The sequence below is a fragment of the Anomaloglossus baeobatrachus genome, chromosome 3, assembly GCF_048569485.1.
Source record: "Anomaloglossus baeobatrachus isolate aAnoBae1 chromosome 3, aAnoBae1.hap1, whole genome shotgun sequence".
Taxonomy (NCBI): Eukaryota; Metazoa; Chordata; class Amphibia; order Anura; family Aromobatidae; genus Anomaloglossus; species Anomaloglossus baeobatrachus.
The window spans coordinates 338055956-338075483 of record NC_134355.1 but is presented as its reverse complement, the minus strand read 5'-3'; the positions used below and the strand labels follow the sequence as shown (position 1 = coordinate 338075483).

At 39.3% G+C, this 19528-nt stretch overlaps 1 protein-coding gene across 2 annotated transcripts in view; it reads left to right on the top strand.

Annotated features, from left to right (window-relative positions):
• Positions 1-19528, top strand: part of GRIK2 (glutamate ionotropic receptor kainate type subunit 2) — a 1450753-nt gene that overhangs the window by 1355411 nt on the left and 75814 nt on the right. For both annotated transcript variants that reach the window (XM_075340094.1, XM_075340093.1), the window contains one exon: positions 15438-15688. In XM_075340094.1, the coding sequence (XP_075196209.1) occupies positions 15438-15688 (251 nt within the window). The remainder of the gene's footprint in view (positions 1-15437; positions 15689-19528) is intronic.

The following is a 19528-nucleotide window of genomic DNA, read 5'->3' as shown; positions in this document are numbered from 1 at the left end:
AGCCATTCATGGAATATGTTTGGTGCTTTAGCCATTGCATATAGAAGCAAGTTTTTATTAACACAGCCATAGACAAATATTGGTGTTAATATACAGTACCTTGCTCCCTTGAATTTTTCAACCTTTTCCCACATTTCAGGCTTCAAACATAAAGATAATAATTTAAATGTTATGGTGGAGAATCAACAACAAGTTGGAAACAATTGTGAAGTTGAAGGAAAGTTATTGCTTATTTAAAAATGTTTAAAAAAAATAAATAACTGAAAAGTGTGGTGTGCAATATTATTCGTCCCCTTTACTTTCACTGCAGCAAACACACTCCAGAAGTTCATTATGGATCTCTGAATGATCCAATGTTGTCTTAAATGACTGATGATAAATATAAGCCACCTGTGTGTAATCAAGTCTCCATATAAATGCACCTGCTCTGTGATAGTCTCAGTGTTCTGTTTAAAGCACTGAGAGCATCATAAAGACCAAGGAACATAACAGGCAGGTCCACGATACTGTTGTGGAGAAGCTTAAAGCTAGATTTGGTTACAAAAAGATTTCCAAAACTTTAAACATCCCAAAAAACACTGTGCAAGTGATCATATTGAAATGGAAAGAGTATCATACCACTGCAAATCTACCAAGACCCGACTGTCCATCCAAACTTTCATCTCAAACAAGGAGAACACAAATCAGAGATGCAGCCAAGAGGCCCATGATCACTTTGGATTAACTGCAGAGATCTACAGCTGAGGTGAAAGAGTCTGTCCATAGGACAACAATCAGTCGTACACTGCACAAATTTGGCCTTTATGGAAGAGTGGCAAGGAGAAAGCCATTTCTCAAAGATATCCATAAAAATTGTTGCTTAAAGTTTTCCACAAGCCACCTGGAAGACACACCAAACATGTGGAAGAAGGTTGTCTGGTCAGATGAAACCACAATCGAACTATTTGGGTACAATGCCAAACGATATGTTTGGCGTAAAAGCAACACAGCTCATCACCCTGAGCACACCATCCCCACTGTCAAACATGGTGGTGGCAGCATCATGGTTTTGGCCTACTTTTCTTCAGCAGGGACAGGGAAGATGGTTAAAATTGATGGGAAGATAGATGGAGCCAAATACAGGACCATTCTTGAAGAACACCTGTTGGAGTCTGCAAAACACTTGAGACTGGGATGGAGATTTGTCTTCCAACAAGACAATGATCCAAAACATAAAGCAAAATCTACAATGGAATGGTTCACAAATATAAGTATCCAAGTGTTAGAATGGCCTTGTCAAAGTCCAGACCTGAATCCAATCGAGAATCTGTGGAAAGAGCTGAAAACTGCTGTTCACAAACACTCTCCATCCAACCTCACTCAGCTCCAGCTGTTTGCAAAGGAAGAAAGGGCAAGAATTTCAGTTTCTCAATGTGCAAAACTGTTAAGCCTGCTTTACACATTGCAATTTTGCATACAATATCGTATCTGTCCTCACCTATTGTACCATCACCCATTCCCTGTAGACTGTGAGCCCTCGCGGGCAGGGTCCTCTCTCCTCCTATACCAGTCTGTCTTGTACTGTTAATGATTGTTGTACATATACCCTCTTTCACTTCTAAAGCGCCATGGAATAAATGGCGCTATAATAATAAATAATAATAATGCGATTTGCAACGCCCCATCATTTGTTGAACGTGCCGAACAAACGATTAACCCCCGTCACACGTACTTACCTGTCCATACAACCTCGATGTGGCTGGCAAACATCCACTTCCTGGAGTGGGAGCGACGTGCGGCGTCACATCGACGTCACGCGGTAGCCGGCCAATAGAAGTGGAGGGGCGGAGATGAGCAGGATGTAAACATCCCGCCCACCTTCTTCCTTCCGCATTACCCGCCGGGAGCAGCAGGACGTAGGTTACATCTGTTCATCGTTCCCGGGGTGTCACACACTGCAATGTGTGCTACCCCGGGTACGATGAACAATCTGACATGCAATTCTAGAGAAAGGTACGATGTGTATGCGATGAATGTTTTAACATTCAATCGCAATCGCACGTACCTGTTACACGCTGCAATGCACCTTACAATGCTGGATGTGCGTCACTTACGACGTGACCCCGCCGACACATCGTAAGATACATTGCAGCATGTAAAGCGGACTTTAGAGACATACCCCAAGCGACGCAGCTGTAATCGCAGCAAAAGGTGGTGCTACAAAGTATTAACTTACAATTTTAATTTATTTATTTTTAAAAAAGTTTAAAATAAGCAATACATTTCGTTAAACCTCACAATTGTGTTCCACTTGTTGTTGATTCTTCACCATAACATTAACATTTTTATCTTTATGTTTGAAGCCTGAAATGTGGGAAAAGGTTGAAAAATTCAAGGGAGCCGAATACTTTCGCAAGGCACTGTATGTCATGAGGTAGCGCATAGAGACGTTAAACATCACACCTCAATGCTCCTTTCAACTATGGGAACCCCTATTGTAAAATTAAAATGTCTAAAGCGGGCTTTACACGCTACGATGTATCTTACGATATGTCGTGGGGGTCACGTTGTGACGCACATCCGGCATCGTTTGATACATCGTAGCATGTGACAGCTACGAGTGAGTGTGATTGAGCTATAATACTCACCTTATCGTTGCTTGTTGACACGTCGCTCATTTTCTAAAAATCGAATGTCCAGTTGTTCAATGTTTCCGAGGCAGCAGACATCGCTCCGTGTGACACCCCGGGAACGATGAACTGCAGCTTACCTGCAGCCGGCGGCAATGAGGAAGGAAGGAGGTGGGCGGGATGTTTACGTCCTGCTCATCTCCGCCCCTCCGCTTCGATTAGTCGGCCGCTGTGTGACATCGCAGTGACGCCGAACGTCCCTCCCCCTTTGGGAAGTGGATGTTTGCTGCCTACAGTGAGGTCGTTTGGAAGGTAAGTACGTGTGATGGGGGTTAACAACATTGTGCGACACGGGCATCAAATTGCCCGTGCCGTACAAACGATGGGGGCGGGTGTGATCACAAATGCAATCGCACAATAAATTGTAACGTGTAAAGCAGCCTTTAGAATAAAAAGGGCAAACCATAACATGTTAGGCTATGCAAACTAGGAGTGAGACCACAAAGTACTAAAGCATCCAAAATGTAAAAATGATCTATACTCTAGTGCAACATACATTGCAATGTTGGAAACTGCTTTAAGAAGTAACAACACCACAAAAGCTATGCATCAGGAGCTTCATGAAGTGGTTCTTTTTGATTAAGCATCAATATACAACCCTAAAATTGCCATGTATAAATGTGCAAAGCATTATCTAGAGCAGACCTGTGCAAAATTCAAATCCAGCGCCTTGGCAAGGAGACTCGAGTGATAAAACTCCAAACTTAATTGTATCAAAATTAAAAAAATACAGACCACTATGTGGGGGGACAAGAAAAAGTGATCCACAGACAGAGGAAAAATTCCTACATGTTTCGACCAGTAGAGGTCTTAGTCATGGAATGAAGGAAGGTCTCCAGTGGAGGTGATTTAAAACCACATGCACACCATGTCATCAGAGCAGGTGCTCTAATTAAGAAATATGTGTTACCAGTCCATTCAAAGTGAATGTGTGCAAACATATGTAACAAGACATAATAGAGACAAAAAATAAAATAAAAAAACTACACAATGTGGCAGTCTATGAGAAAAAATTAAAATAAAAATGGATACAGAGGAGGAAGATCCAGAAAATACAAAAGCAAAAACCCATGTATGCTAAAAATTGTAATAAGGAGGGGATGTAGTTTTGTTTTTGTTTCTCCCCCGCCCCTTCTCTCCTTCTCTCTTGGATCTAATAATAAATTAATTATAGTATATAAAAAAAAAAATATATATATAAAAAATGATATCTAGTTTGTCAACCTAGTATTTGATCCAATAATAGATAGTGAGAAGAAGGTGAGATAGGGATGTTTTTGGGGAGAGGAAGGGGGAAAAGAGAATAAGGGAGAGGAGAGAGAGAGGGGAAGAAGAAAAGGGAAAAAAAAAAAATATAATTTTTTTTTTTTTCTCTCCTCATGTATCGTGTGACTACATCCCCTCCTTATTACAATTTTTAGCATACATGGGTTTTAGCTTTTGTATTTTCTGGATCTTCCTCCTCTGTATCCATTTTTATTTTAATTTTTTCTCATAGACTGCCACATTGTGTAGTTTTTTTATTTTATTTTTTGTCTCTATTATGTCTTGTTACATATGTTTGCACACATTCACTTTGAATGGACTGGTAACACATATTTCTTAATTAGAGCACCTGCTCTGATGACATGGTGTGCATGTGGTTTTAAATCACCTCCACTGGAGACCTTCCTTCATTCCATGACTAAGACCTCTACTGGTCGAAACATGTAGGAATTTTTCCTCTGTCTGTGGATCACTTTTTCTTGTCCCCCCACATAGTGGTCTGTATTTTTTTAATTTTGATACAATAAAGTTTGGAGTTTTATCACTCGAGTCTCCTTGCCAAGGCGCTGGATTTGCTTTTGTTTTTGCACCGTATGTTCCTGCCTAAGTCCGGGCGGTTTCCTGCGCGCCGCCGGTTCTCCATGGAGTGAAGAGGGGTGAGCTGGAACTCTTTTCTATTTATTCTATATGTGCAAAATTCAGCCCATAGTCCACTACCAGCCCTAGTGCTGCTCCTGTCCGGCCTGCATAGCAAGACAGCTAAAGGGTTGAAAACAGTGGCCTCTGGGCACACTGTCCTTCATGAATCCCAATTTCACTGCTATCTACATCAGGATGCTGTTAGCTGTGAATATAATGGTGGATGGTTTTTCGTCTTCCACCATTCTGCATGTGCAACTGAGACATTTGGCACTATTATATCACTACATTGTGTCTGTTGTTTAGAGCTTCAGAGCACACAGCAAAGACTGGAGCAGAGTGCCCAGGAAATGAGAGTAAGGTGATTTTTTTTTTGTGTGAAAGTGTGGGCTAATACTGTATATAGGGGGATGGGACTGTATGTGGGATCATACAGTAAATAGGAGGGATCTGTGAGTGCTCATACTGTATATAGGGGGCTGTGTTGAGTCTCACATTTATATGTGTCTGTGTGTAGGGTCATACTGTATATAGGCGGTTTGTGTGAGGGCTAATACTATATTTAAGGTGTGGTGGACCATCTCACTTGGCTGCTTAACAAGGTAGACACTGAAGCGGTTTTCATTTAAATCTTCTACTAGGTTATTAAGACTTCATAAAGCAGAAAAAATAATAATACATTTAATTAGCCTATCCGTGACATATAAATGCTGGGTCCGCCTGTTCAGCAATAATGTTCATGTCTTTTTAGTACAAGCACAGCACTGGAGTAGAGATGGGCAAACCCGCAGTTGATTGGGTTTGGTAGGTCTGGTCAGAATATATCCGGTTCAGTACCTGACTTCAACCGAAACATCTGCCTTGATGCCAAACCTCATATAAGTCTATGTGACCCTGACCATTCGGCTGAAAAATGGTGGTAGAAAGGCCTAGGGCGTTTCAAAGCAGGACAGTTATACTTACAGAATCTCCCTTGCGGCTATCACATTTGGTTCTGAGTTCAGTCATTAGCTCTCATACATATTTACTGCTTCCTGGCGTCCTGAGATTGGTTGCAGTCAGACCGCGCCCTGTGTGACAGTATCTGGGACTTGTTGAAAACACACACTGTGTCTGCATAGTGGTGTAAAAATAAATAAATTTAAAAAAAATGAAAAATGAAAAAATCCCCCCTATTGTAATACCCAGTGCCGATAAAGCAGATGGTTACAGGCAGCATCCCCCAGCCGTGTGCTTCTCTTGGCTGTGAATCAAAATAGGAGGAACCCCATGTGGATTTTTTAAATTATTTAAATAAATAATTTATAAAAAACAATGTGCAGTCCCCCCAATTTTGATATTCAGCCATGATAAAGCTAAAAGCTGGGGGCTCGTTTTCTCAGGAGACTCCCCCATTACTAATCCTGTAAGTGAAAAGAAATAAACACAAACACTAAAAAAATCCTTTATTTGAAATAGATTGCAAAAAACCCCTCTTTCTCTAATTTATTAACCCCCTAAACAGCCAGGTCCTACGTAATCCATATGAGGTACCACGACGATCCCAACTGTGCTAAATATTGAAGTTGCAGTGCACGGGCACATTAGAGAACATGACAGACCACTGCATCTTCAAGTAAGCACTGACTGAGACACAGTCATGAGCGCTGACATTGCTGAGTTTAACTGCGGTCACAGCTGAGGTTCCTACAGTACCCCACCTGTGACTTTAAGTAAACTCACCTCATGTGAAATCAGTGACCTCACCTAAGGTGAACTGAGTTCAGACTTGCATCTCCTGGCAGAAAACCATGCAATTTTTTTGCCAGGAAATGCAGATTTGGTGCAGAAATCTATTGCAGACATTTCAGCACCAAGTTTGCATCACCCGGCACTAAATTGTTATTTTTTGCCAGAATATGAAGATTTGGTGCTGGAATTTATACAACAAATTCCTGCATCAAATCTTTATCTCCAAGCAAAAAATCTCATCAACACCACATCAAAACCACATTGCGTTTTGATACGTTTTTTGCCAGAAGATGCAGATTTGGTGTAAGAATTTGGTTTATAAATTTCAGTATCAAATCTGCATTTCTTGGAAAAAAAGGCAGTTTAGGTGTAGTTTTCTGCCATGAGATGCAAATTTGGAGCTGAAATGTCTGTACCGGATTGCTCCACCAAATTTGCATTTCCTGTAATGGCATTTTAACTTTCTCAGCATAATGCACGTTGGAGCCTGCTTCCAGGTTTTACATAACCAAGACTATCAACCTCAGTGAAACATATCTCCCTCCAGGATTTTAAGAGTGACCATCTTACAAAGGAAATGTCTGTTGGCTCATACTATTTATGGAGAGGCAGTGTGTGGGCTCATACTGTACAATAGGTGCTATCGAGGGATTATAATGTATATAGGTTTTTGTGATGGCTCATACTATATATAAGGGGCTATGTGGGGCTTATACTGTATATAGGGGGCTATATGGGGATCATACTGTATATAATGGAGCTACGTGATGGCTCATATTGCATATTAAGAGTGGTTCATAATGTATGTGGCAAAGTATATGGGGCTCACACTACGTTTGGGGATCTAAATTTAGGCTCTTACAAGGTATAGTGGGGGATGAGTGAGCTCATACTAATTATAGAGAGGAGGTTTGGGGATTCATACTGAACATTGCAGGCTGTGTGGTGGGATCATAATGTATACAGGGTTTTTATGGGTTCTTATTCTGTACATAGGGCTATATGGGGGCTCATACAGTATATAATGGATCTGTGGTGGCTCATATTGTATATAAGGAGTGGCTCATACTGCATATAGCAGGGCATCTGGGGGCTCATACTACATTAGGAGGTCTAAATGGGGGCTCATATTGCATAAAGGGCATGATAAACTTGCTCATACATTTGATAGGGGGCCTTACAATGTATATTCTGGGGCTATGTGGGGTTTCAAACTGTATATAGGGGAGGCTGTTTTTGTGCTCATAATGTATATAGGATGGCCACTTTTTTCATATGGTATAAAGGGGGCTATGAGGACCATCACACTGTATATAGGGGAGCTATGAGTGACATTTTACTGTCTGAGGGGTTGTATGTGGGGGGAAGTGGTGAATCTTACTGTTTGTAAGGTCCTGTGAGAACTTACAATGACTGCTGTGAAAGCAGTCATTCCATGTGTGGGGTACTGTGAGGACAGTCTCACTATGTGTGGAGTGGTTTATGGATTGTCACACATTTCTGGGGCTTTGTATGACTGTCATACCATCTGTGGTAGACTGTGATGGGGAGAGCTATGACATCTGTCATGCTATCTGTACTAGGCTATGATGGCATTATATTATGTGTGTGAGGCTGTGTGCACTATCATTTTGTCTAGGAAACTATATAAGGGGGATTTTGTGTAGGGGGTTATGGGGAGATTACTGTATTGGGAACATTATACCATGTGGCGGGGCTGAGAGGAACATCATAATGTGTGTGCGGTATTGTGAGATCCATAATACTTTTTGTGGGGGGCCACCATACTCTGTTAAGGATCTGTGGACCCATCATACTGTGTGTGGAGGTTTGTAGACACCACAAGATCTTTGACTGCAGCAGCAATATGTTGTAGATGGAATATCAATGCTGTAGTTCTACAATGAAAGACCGACAGGGAGCAGAGAAGAGATAAATCTGAAGCAGCAAAGGCTTACACACATAGCTAATGCTTATATTATTATTTCAAAGTCTGACATACCTTTGGGCCAATTTGACCTGAATACAGACGGTTAACTTAATGTGTTTTTCTTTTATGTGACTTGGTGTTTTCAAGATGTCTCCTTTCATGTCAGAAGTGCTTTCAATAACATCATTTTTATGCTCTATGAATACAATTTTAATCAATAGTTCAGTGAAGCTTAGAACATGAATAAGGTCTTAAGGAAACATATAAATTTAGTGAATTATCTACCAGCCTTACTACTGGGATTCTGTAGAGAATTAGATCCTTTTGTTTTTGGATGCACTGTTTGAAAATCTATAAATAACATTTTACTTTCTTCTCAAGAAAGGAAAATAATTAAATTATTTTTGGCTCAGGGCTTCAGCAAAGCACCACAATCAAAGCTAGTTCATAATATGCTCTGCAATATCCTCATTTTACAACATTTATGGCTAGTATCCTGTTAAAAGGTTTATATATACTGACAGATAGTTATTTGAGCCAATTTAGAATATTTGTATTCAAATCTTTCATCAGTCAATGTAAATATGAATTACGGAATAGTGGACAAAAGAAATACAATGTAGTGTTGCTCGTACTACTACTCTTCCTACTACTACTACTACTACTACTCTTCCTACTAGTACTACTACTACTACTACTACTCTTCCTACTACTACTACTCCAACTCTTGCTACTACTACTACTACTACTCTTCCTACTACTACTACTCCAACTCCTGCTACTACTACTACTACTCTTCCTTCTACTACTACTACTACTACTACTACTACTACTACTCTTCCTACTACCACTACTACTACTCTTCCTACTACTACGACTACTACTACTCTTCCTACTACTACGACTACTGCTGCTACTACTACTACTAATAATAATAATAATAATAATAGTAGAAAATAATTTAATTTTCATAAATTTGAAACATGTTTTTTTGTTTAAATAATGCCTCTGAGGTTCTTTTATACTGTTAGTATAGAGATTGGCCACAAAAATAACCTTTCTTTGGTGATGAGTTTTTTTGTTAACAGTCCCAAATCCTTAAAATTGCATAAATTATTAACAGTCAACAAACTTTAATACATTGTAGTGTCCTGCAGTCAGGCTGAGCCAGCCGTCTTCTCTGTTTATACATGCTCTATGACAGAGAATGGACCTTGTTTAATTATTCAAATAAGAAGTCAGCAATCCTCAATATTATCATGTTGTGGTCATGTGTTGACACAGGAAAGGCTGTCTCGTGATGTAACTGGAAGTAGGATTAAATTATTAGTGACCTGCATACAGCCCTAATAAAATGTCTTTGACTTTATTTTTTTAACTGGAAACCCCCTTTCAACAAATGAAATAGGACAAGAGATAATAGAGTACTAGACATGAAAAACTCTGATAGATTTTACTTAAAAATTCAAAATTAGTTCAAGTTTGGCTGAGAAATGTAACTATTATTACATTTATTTGATGCAAACTGAACGTTTCTTATTGTGCTCCAACGAGTTGTCTTATATATATATATATATATATATATATATATATATATATATATATATATATATAGGGAAGAGCAAAAGAGCAAAAGGGTATGAACTTTTGATTTTTACGCTCTATATGTCACCACCATCTGCTACATCTCTGAGTGTGAGACTACCTTGATTTTTTAGACAATCATCTTGGCTATCTCATTCATAATCTTGATTTGCAACTATTTAGCATATGATTAGTTATGTGGCTTCTTGTCGTGTTAATGCATTGTTACTGTTTTACTCCTGGTGTTTGAAACATTTTTTTTCTTCTTGTATACCACAAATTATAACCTGTTCTCACATTTCTTAATAGCTCAGTGTTCTTTAGGTTGATTCCCAAACAACAGGTAACTAATATGAATCAAATAGCAGATATGAAGAAGATTTCCTAAGAGGAGGAAAACAGCATTATCCAACTGATCGATAGCGGTCTCTCGGTAAAGAACATTTTCAAACTGCATCATGTGAGTGCCTTTACAGTTAAAAAAGTATAAAATGAATTCCATCTGTCCATTGGAAACACAAGAGATTGACGTTCAGTCAAAATTTTTGCATCAAAAAGTCGGATCATCACAAGGTCTATCAGTTCTGGCGCGATAAACATGGCAGTGGAGGCGTTTCATATGCTTCATAGTAGTGAGATCGCAGACATCCATGCAAGTACCATGTAATGCAAGTAACACCCCAAGTCTGTAATAATGGCCTGATAAAAGGTGAAGAAGCCTAGAATACCATCATGAGAAGCATTGGCTCAGTTTGCAAAAAAATTGGGCAGTAGGAGACTAAAAAGGATTTAGTGCAATGAGATGAAAGTCAATAGGCTGGGCACTGATGGGTGCAAATGGGTTTGGAAGAAACAAGGGAAGAAGAAGTTAACACATCGAGAAATTGAAGGAACCGTCAAGTTCAGTGGAGGAAGCCTGATGATCATATGGGGTTGTTTCACAGCCAATGGCGTTGGATACTTGACCAGGATTGATATTCATCTTAATACTGAGCTATATGTGAGTATCCTACAAGACTAGTTACTATTACACTCAAGTTCTCTAGGGATGAAAAGGACGACATAGTGTTCAAACAGGACGACAACCCGAAGAATAAGTTGAGATTGGCAAAGAAATGATTCAATGACAAGGAACTAGACGTGTTGGATTGGCCCCCACAGTCCCCAGACCTCATCCCAATTGACACTTGTGGGTAGAGATGAAGAAAAACACTGTATAAATACCCAAGCGAGTCAACCAGTATGCATCAACATTGGGAATGTGTAGAAGAGACCTATGATCAAATTTTGAATGACACATGATTTAATCTGATTGATAGCATGCCCAGAAGGATTCAGGCAGTGTTAAAAGCCAAATGTGTATTTATAAAATACTAATAAAATTATAAAGATTTAAATTTAGATTTTTAGAAGCAAAACAGTAACAATGTAGTGACATTAAAATAATCTGCATAACTAATCATATGCTAAATAGTTGCAAGTCAAATATATCTATGAAATAGCCAAGATGATTGTTTGTAAAATGAAGATAGTATCACACTTAAAGTTGTAATGGATTTTGGGATATGGAGCGTGAAACTCAAAAGTTTAAACTATTGTTACCCTTTTGCTTGCTGATAGCGTGAGTCTTCCTTCATTACACAGACAATCATCATGGCTATCTCATGCATAAACTTGACTTGTATTAGTTATGCAGCTACTTGTCATGTTACTTCATTGTTACTATTTTGCTTCTGCTGTTTGAAAAAACCCCAAAAAACTCTTCCTGTATATTACAAATTACAACCTGATCTCATAGTTCCCTAAAGGCCGCTTTACATGCAATGACATCGCTAACAAGATGTCGTTGGGGTCATGGAATTTGTGACGCACATCCGACCTCGTTACCATCGTCGTTGTGTGTAAAACGCATGAACGACCGTTAACGATCAAAATTACTTACCTAATCGTTGCTCCGTCGTTCCTTTACAGATTATCATTGCTGTTGCAGGACGCAGGTTTTTGTCATTCCTGCGGCAGCACACATCGCTACGTGTGACACCACAGGAATGAGGAACATCACCTTACCTGCGGCCGCCCGCAATGAGGAAGGAAGAAGGTGGGCAGGATGTTTGTCCCGCTCATCTCCGCCCCTCCGCTTCTATTGGGTGGCCGCTTAGTGACGTCGCATGAATCGCCCCCTTAGAAAGGAAGCGGTTTGCCGGCCACAGCGACGTCGCTAGGCAGGTAAGTATGTGTGACAGGTGTTAGCGATGTTGTGCACCACGGGCAGCGATTTGCCCATGACGCACAACCGACGGGGGCGGGTACGCTTGTTAGCGATTTCGATTGCGATATCGCTGCGTGTAAAGTGCCCTTAAGAGCTGAGTGTTTAATTAGGTTTATTTTCAAGCCAAATGTCACTGTTTCAAATCAAGGATCAGCCTTGAAGCGGATTTCCAAAGGGAAGAGAAACAGCATCATCCAACTCTTTATTGGATTTAACTGTCATGTTAGTACAATTACAGTTGAAAGAATACAAAGTTAAGTCTGTCCATCCATTCAAAGGCCAAACTGTGACTGTTCAGGGAATATATTGGGGTTAAAAGGTCTGCTCATCACAGGTATATCAGTTCTGACATGACAATCACGACAGTGGAGGTGGCTTGTATGCTTTGTAATAGTGAGATTGCAGATGTCCATGCAAGCTCCATGCGACACATGTTAGACAAGTCTGGAATGGTGGCTCGAAAAAAAGTGAAGAAGCCTTGACTTCAATATCATCACATGAAGCTTTGGTTCGAGTTTGCAAAGAAGTCTGAAAAAGGGGCAGTAGAAGATTGAAAATAGGTGATTTGGAAGGGTGAGATAAAACTTGGTAGACTAGGTTCTGATAGGGGCAAATTGGTCTGAAAGAAATATGGGAAAATAGGGCAATCTGATTGAGAAATTGAATTAACTGTCAAGGTCAATGTAAAAAGCCTGTTGATATGGGGATATTTCAGAGCAAAACACATTGGATACTTGACCAGGATAGATAGTGGTCTTAATGCTGAGCTACATGTGAGTATACCATAAAACTAGTTAATTTCATGCTCAAAGCTGGAGATGAGATGGCAAGCTGGAGCACTTCCAAGGGTGAGGTGGACCTACTGGACCACAGGGGGACCCAAACCCATCCAGGCAAGGGAAGGCTAATGTCCAGGGATGGTGGCAGCTAAGCTGGTGCTAGGTGACATCAGGACAGGGGATAGGCTAAGGTCAGGCAGGACTGGCATGGGAACAAGTACAATTCAGGACTAATCAGGAATAGGCTGGTTCCAAGATACAGGAACAGACTAAGAACTCCCTATATGGAGAGAAGGTATGCACACCAGTGACTATGCAAGGGGAATACATGTAATAGCAGAAACTGCTGTGTGAATACTGGCCTAAAAAATACAATAGCTACATGCAAAAATGAAAAAATGAGAGTGAAATCTGCATTACTGCCATGAAATATGTATAAAGAGAAATTTAGCTATTGAATTGATCAATGCAACAGAGCCCCAAAATCTTTTGACGGTATTCTCTTATTTTTGGGGTCCCTAGCTAATGTGTGTCCTCTCATACAGGCTATATATGTATAATGTGCACCGGCAAGGTATGGGTGGGGTCGGGTTCACAAACGAAAAACTACTAACAAATAAAGAAATAACGTTTGGAATACCATTCTAAGTCTGAACTGGGTGCAAAAACCTAAAAAAAGAGAGAAGGTATGCACACCAGTGACTATGCAAGGTGAATACATGTAATAGCAGAAACTGCTGTGTGAATACTGGCCTGAAAAATACAATAGCTACATGCAAAAATGAAAAAATGAGAGTGGAATCTGCATTACTGCCATGAAATATGAATAAAGAGGCATGCCAGAACTAGTTGCAGTCAGGACTTGGGCTCGATATTGGCAGACCAGAGCAACAAGGCAGCACCAACACAAAGCTAGTTAAGGGAACCTAAAGAGGTTGTTTGGCCCGGCCATCAGGAAAGGGCAACTTTTATACCAGATGCCTCCCAGCCACAGGTTGTGGATACTAATTTAAGGTGTGTGCACCGCCCCAATATAAGCTGGGTAGGTAAGAGTGCTTGCACCCTAGACTTTAATCAGGAACCCAGTGGGACAAGGTCATGGTTAAGGGCTTAGGGACCAAACACATGTGGATGGCTGTACAGAACAGTAGAGGACCACACAACACATGAGCAGCAATGCAGCAGAGCAACGAACTGCGCAAATAACCAAAAAGGAAACGGCAACGGTATCCCAGCTAGGACGAGTGGCAAAGAATGCAGGGACATTGGCACTAGGACACACTGGAATACCGACGCATGTCTGGAACAGGAAGGCCGACACTACAGTTACATTGGGAATTTGGGTACTATGGATATGAAAAGGACAACATAGTGTTACAGCAAGACAATAACCAAAAGCATACATTGATATTGGTGAAGTACTGTTTCAATGTCAAGGAAGTAGGGATGCAGGATTAGTCCTCAGACCTCAACCCAACCAAATATTTATGGGTACAGTTGAAGAAAAATCAGTATACATACCCAAGTGAGTCAATGAGAAAGCACCAACAATGGGAATGTGTAGTAGAGAGCTGGGATCACATTTCAGTAGATACATTTTGAATGTGATTGAGAGCATGCCCAGAAGCCAGAAAGATTCAGTCAGTGTTGAAAGCCAAAGGTGGATTTACAAGATACTAACAAAATAACAGAAGTTTAAATTTAGATTTTTAGGAGAAAAAACAGTAACACATGACATGAATCTGCATAACCAATCATATGTTAAATAGTTACAAGTCAAATTTACAGATGATATAGCCAAGAAGATTGCCTATAAAATGAAGGTAGTCTCATGGTCAAAGCTGTAATGGATGATACAGTTTGGATGATACAGTTTGGAGTCCGAAAGTCAAAAGTTCAAAACATTGTTTCCCTTTTCCTTGTCACTGTATATGTATAGATACAGTATATATAAATAAATGATTACCTTGCATGGCCCTCACCTATGCTTCTGTGCCGCAACCCACCATTTTATTCTAGCAGCTACCTCCATTTGGTCCGGTGGTCTGTCTTCATTCATCTTTAGTGCCTCTGGCACACGAGGAACCTCACACAATGTAATGACATTAAGGGGTATTAGATGCATCCTCACATGATGCCATCACGTGAGAGAACACGATGTCATGACTATGCCTCACACAACATCATGGTGTTGCTGGTCAACTCATATCATAACATTGCTAGTCATTCACTTGGCGTTACATCGTGTGGGGCCTAGTGATCAGTGGACGTGATGAATAATGCTGTGATAATGGAAGAACAGACCTGAGGGACTTTGTTGTATAAAGGTTGGGTGGGGAGTTGTGAAGAAGGCAGGTGAGTATAAATATTTGTAACCTCTTTCTAGTTTTGCTCATCTTTAGCTATTAAGGGTAAAGTAAAGACAACATTGTAAGAACTATTATATAAATATGTATATTTCAACTTGATTTTCTTGCCATTAATACCTGAGCTGATATACTTTGGATGCTAAAATATGTATAATATAAATAGTACAATTAACAGTAATCATATATTTTATTATTTTTTAGGTTCTCCGTACAGAGATAAAATAACCATAGCCATTTTACAGCTTCAAGAGGAAGGAATTCTCCATATGATGAAAGAAAAATGGTGGCGAGGAAATGGCTGTCCAGAAGAAGAGAGCAAAGAAGCCAGTGCTCTAGGAGTACAAAATATTGGTGGCATTTTTATTGTTTTAGCTGCTGGACTTGTGCTCTCTGTTTTTGTTGCTGTTGGAGAATTTCTGTACAAGTCCAAAAAAAATGCTCAGCTAGAAAAGGTAAGTTTTCATTACCATTCATTCATGCTATAGATTTTTAAAATAATAAAAAAGCTACATTGAGAAAATGAGATGAAATTAAATGAAATCAGATTACTTAATAATAACAATACATTTTTGTTTAACTGTAATTATGTAGTTTCAAGTTATTTGTTGAAGAAAGCCCTACAAAACTTTCAAAATAGAAAAACAAAATCCTTGAATTCATAGTACAATCATAGGTTTGTCATTCCGAAGGACATCAATGTTTTAATCACTCTAATAAGTTATTGCTCCTTAATCATCTATGTAGTCATTTGAAAATAGGTATACAGGGCTTCAACTTAAAAACCTAAATGACTCAAGACCTAATTTGCATTCTGGAAAATTTGAAACATTCATGTGGAGAACAGAATATTCAAGACAATTCAGATCTCTAGGTGTCACTCAATGCATTTTAAACTTTGTCTATTCTATTAATTATTCAGAAATTCACAGAAAAAAAAACATGTGACTTCCAAGATCATGAAATTTGGTGGTGATTAGAAAAGAGTGAATCCTTGGAAGTTCTAGTTCTGCGAGTTTAGACAGACATTAGATAAAGTTTTGTTCTGGACTCAAACTTGACCTGAACTTCATTGGAAGTCACTGATTGCGCAGTTTGGCTTTCCATCCACATAGAGCCAGTCGTAAACAGAACACTTCCAGGGGAGAAATGGCTTTTTTTATTTTATTTTTTTTTGTGCACACTGCATCTGATAATGCTGTTGTTACCCCCGGCGCGAACCTGTCAAACACTACAAGTAGTTCACTCTGGGCTGAGCACTAGGAATACCTGAGCACAACGATGCTTGCTCGAGTGGTTTGCATACGTAAATCACCCAAACTCTGAACTCAAACACTGTTTTTTTTTTGTAATGTCTGTGTTCAGTTCGAACACCAAACTTTAAAGTTCGGATCCGCTCATCTCTACTGGTGATAATTTATATAATAATTTATATAGAAAACTTATTTTGACAAAAGTTGTTCTTTAAAGGGGTTGTTCACTACTCAGACAAAGCTTATACTTACTCCCAGGGCCATTCCAGCAGTGTCAGCACTGTGTCGCTCTCTTAGGAGAGACAGTTTCAAAAGTGCTGGAACAGCATCGGCACTGAAGGTGAGTATATATTTTATTTTTTAATAGGGGAAACAAACATATTGAGAAGAGGATTTCCAAGAAGTGTACCACTCCTTTAACATACCCATTAAATCTGTGCAAACTAAAATATTTTTATATTCAAAAAAATATATATTGCATAGTAGGTGTAAATGATATAATTATTATACTCATCATTCATCTTTAATATTTATAGTTTTATATATGTTTCTTGTGAAATTAGTTTGAGATATCATAGTCACCAGATTTCCTTTCTCAATGACTTTTCAAAATTAGCAGCATACCTCCAATGTCCTTTGACTTTCCATCCTTCAGAACCAGACTTTGCCTAATTGTGACAAATGTCAAAATTCTTGGTGCTACACCTCAATAAAGCAAAATTCTTACAAGTAACTAACCAAACCCATATGAGGATGAAACAAATTCAGGTTTTTCTGTCAGCTTTCACTGTTTCATGTTTTATCTCATAGTGCTCAGAAGAAAAGGAAACAGTGAAAGAAGCAATTTGATAAAATGATTAGGATTGATTGAATACATATAATCCCCCATTATAACATAAAGGTTAGGTGAATTACCAGTGAGAAGATTGATTTATTGAGGTTTAGTACCTAAAATATTACACTTCTTTCTATCGAGAAGATATATTTTTTGGGTTTTTTTCTTAGAATCCCCTTAGTTTTAGCATGGTGCTGTTTATAATGCATAGGTTTAGACCTTATTCACATAGCTTTAGGGTACGTACTCATGATCAGTGTTCACAGCGTTTTGGATGCAGCATGCTTCAGCTGTGTCCAAAATGCTCCGTTGTACAGTGCAAGGATAGTGGATGGATTTCTAGAAACCCCATGCCCACTGTGCTTGCTTTTTCCCCAGCAAACACTGACCTGCAGTGCGACTTTCCGAGCCTCAGCATGTCCATTGTTTGTTGCTGAGTCACAAGTGTCCTCTATAGGGAGAACACAAGAGAGAGACTGCAGCCCCCCGAACCCCGATCGTGGGCACAAGTAGCTGCAGTCTCCTGTGGAGGAGACTCGCGGCCCTACATGTCAGGACCTGCCGCGTCCAGGATGCAGCAAGTCCTGATCATGTGCACATACCCTTAGTCCAATTTTGTCTTCTTTGAAGCCATAAAGTCAACGTCAACTGTATTTTCTGATTTTTATTGCTCAACTATTTTAGGTTAAGAGGTAATCAAGGGATGATGATAATATAAAAACTTCAAAAAGTAAACGTCTGTATGATAATTTTAAATAGATTTTACAAGTATATTTAATCATTTTCTAATATGGGACATAATAATGTATGAGCAGGCTAAGGAGCTAAGCTGGTATCCTACTAGGAAGATGTTGGCTGTGAGATAAGTGTGCATCAGCCTGTAATAGAAGGGATTTTGCGCTATTCACTGTTATTTAACTATATAAATGCCACTGTCTATCACTGCCTTTATATCACACGATTGCGTGGTGCTAGTGGATTAGCATGGCAGCAGAAACAATTCTGAAAGGCACTGTAGTCCAGCATAGGAAAAAAGGTTTCTTGCTTTATTTCCAAAGTAGAGTAAAATCAAGAGTACAAATGTCCGGATAAAGTAACAAATGCAGATTACATGGTTAAGTCTGTATAATACTCTTAATCATAACAATGGCAGTAGAGAGCCTGTGGAAGGTCACCTTAGTTGCCATCTTTGTCCTCCTTTGAAGCCCAATCTGTATCTAGGCTTCATAGTAGAATTGGTTTTTATCTATCCTATGCAATTCAACGGTATTGCAACATATAATGTAAGAGATCAAATGATGCAGATTTAAGTCACCTAAGGGTACTAAAAATGGAGGTTAAAAAAGTTAATTTACATATTATTAAAAGTGTATCTATCTATCTATATATGTATATATATGTATATATATATATATAGTACCGACCAAAAGTTTGGACACACCTTCTCATTCTAAGAGTTTTCTTTATTTTCATGACTTTGAAACTTGTAGATTCACATTGAAGGCATCAGAACTATGAATTAACACATGTGGAATGAAATACTTAACAAAAAAGTGTGAAACAACTGAAAATATGTCTTATATGCTAGGTTCTTCAAAGTAGCCAGCTTTTGCTTTGATTGCTGCTTTGCACACTCTTGGCATTCTCTTGATGAGCTTCAAGAGGTAGTCACCAGAAATAGTTTTCACTTCACAGGTGTGCCCTGTCATGTCTAATAAATGGGATTTCTTGCCTTATAAATGGGGTTGTGACCATCAGTTGTGTTGTGCAGAAGTCTGGTGGATACACAGCTGATAGTCCTACTGAATATATTGTTAGAATTTGTATTATGGCAAGAAAAAAGCAGTTATGTAAAGAAAAATGAGTGGCCATCATTACTTTACGAAATAAAGGTCAGTCAGTCCAAAAAATTGGGAAAACTTTGAAAGTGTCCCCAAGTGTGCAGTGACAAAAAACATCAAACGCTATAAAGAAACTGGCTCACATGAGGACCGCCCCAGAAAGGAAGACCAAGAGTCACCTCTGCTGCGAAGGATAAGTTTATCTGAGTCACCAGCCTCAGAAATCGCAGGTTAACAGCAGCTCAAATTAGAGACCAGGTCAATGCCACACAGACTTTTAACAGCACATCTCTAGAACAACTGTTAAGAGGAGACTTTGTGCAGCAGGCCTTCATGGTAAAATAGCTTCTAGGAATCCACTGCTAA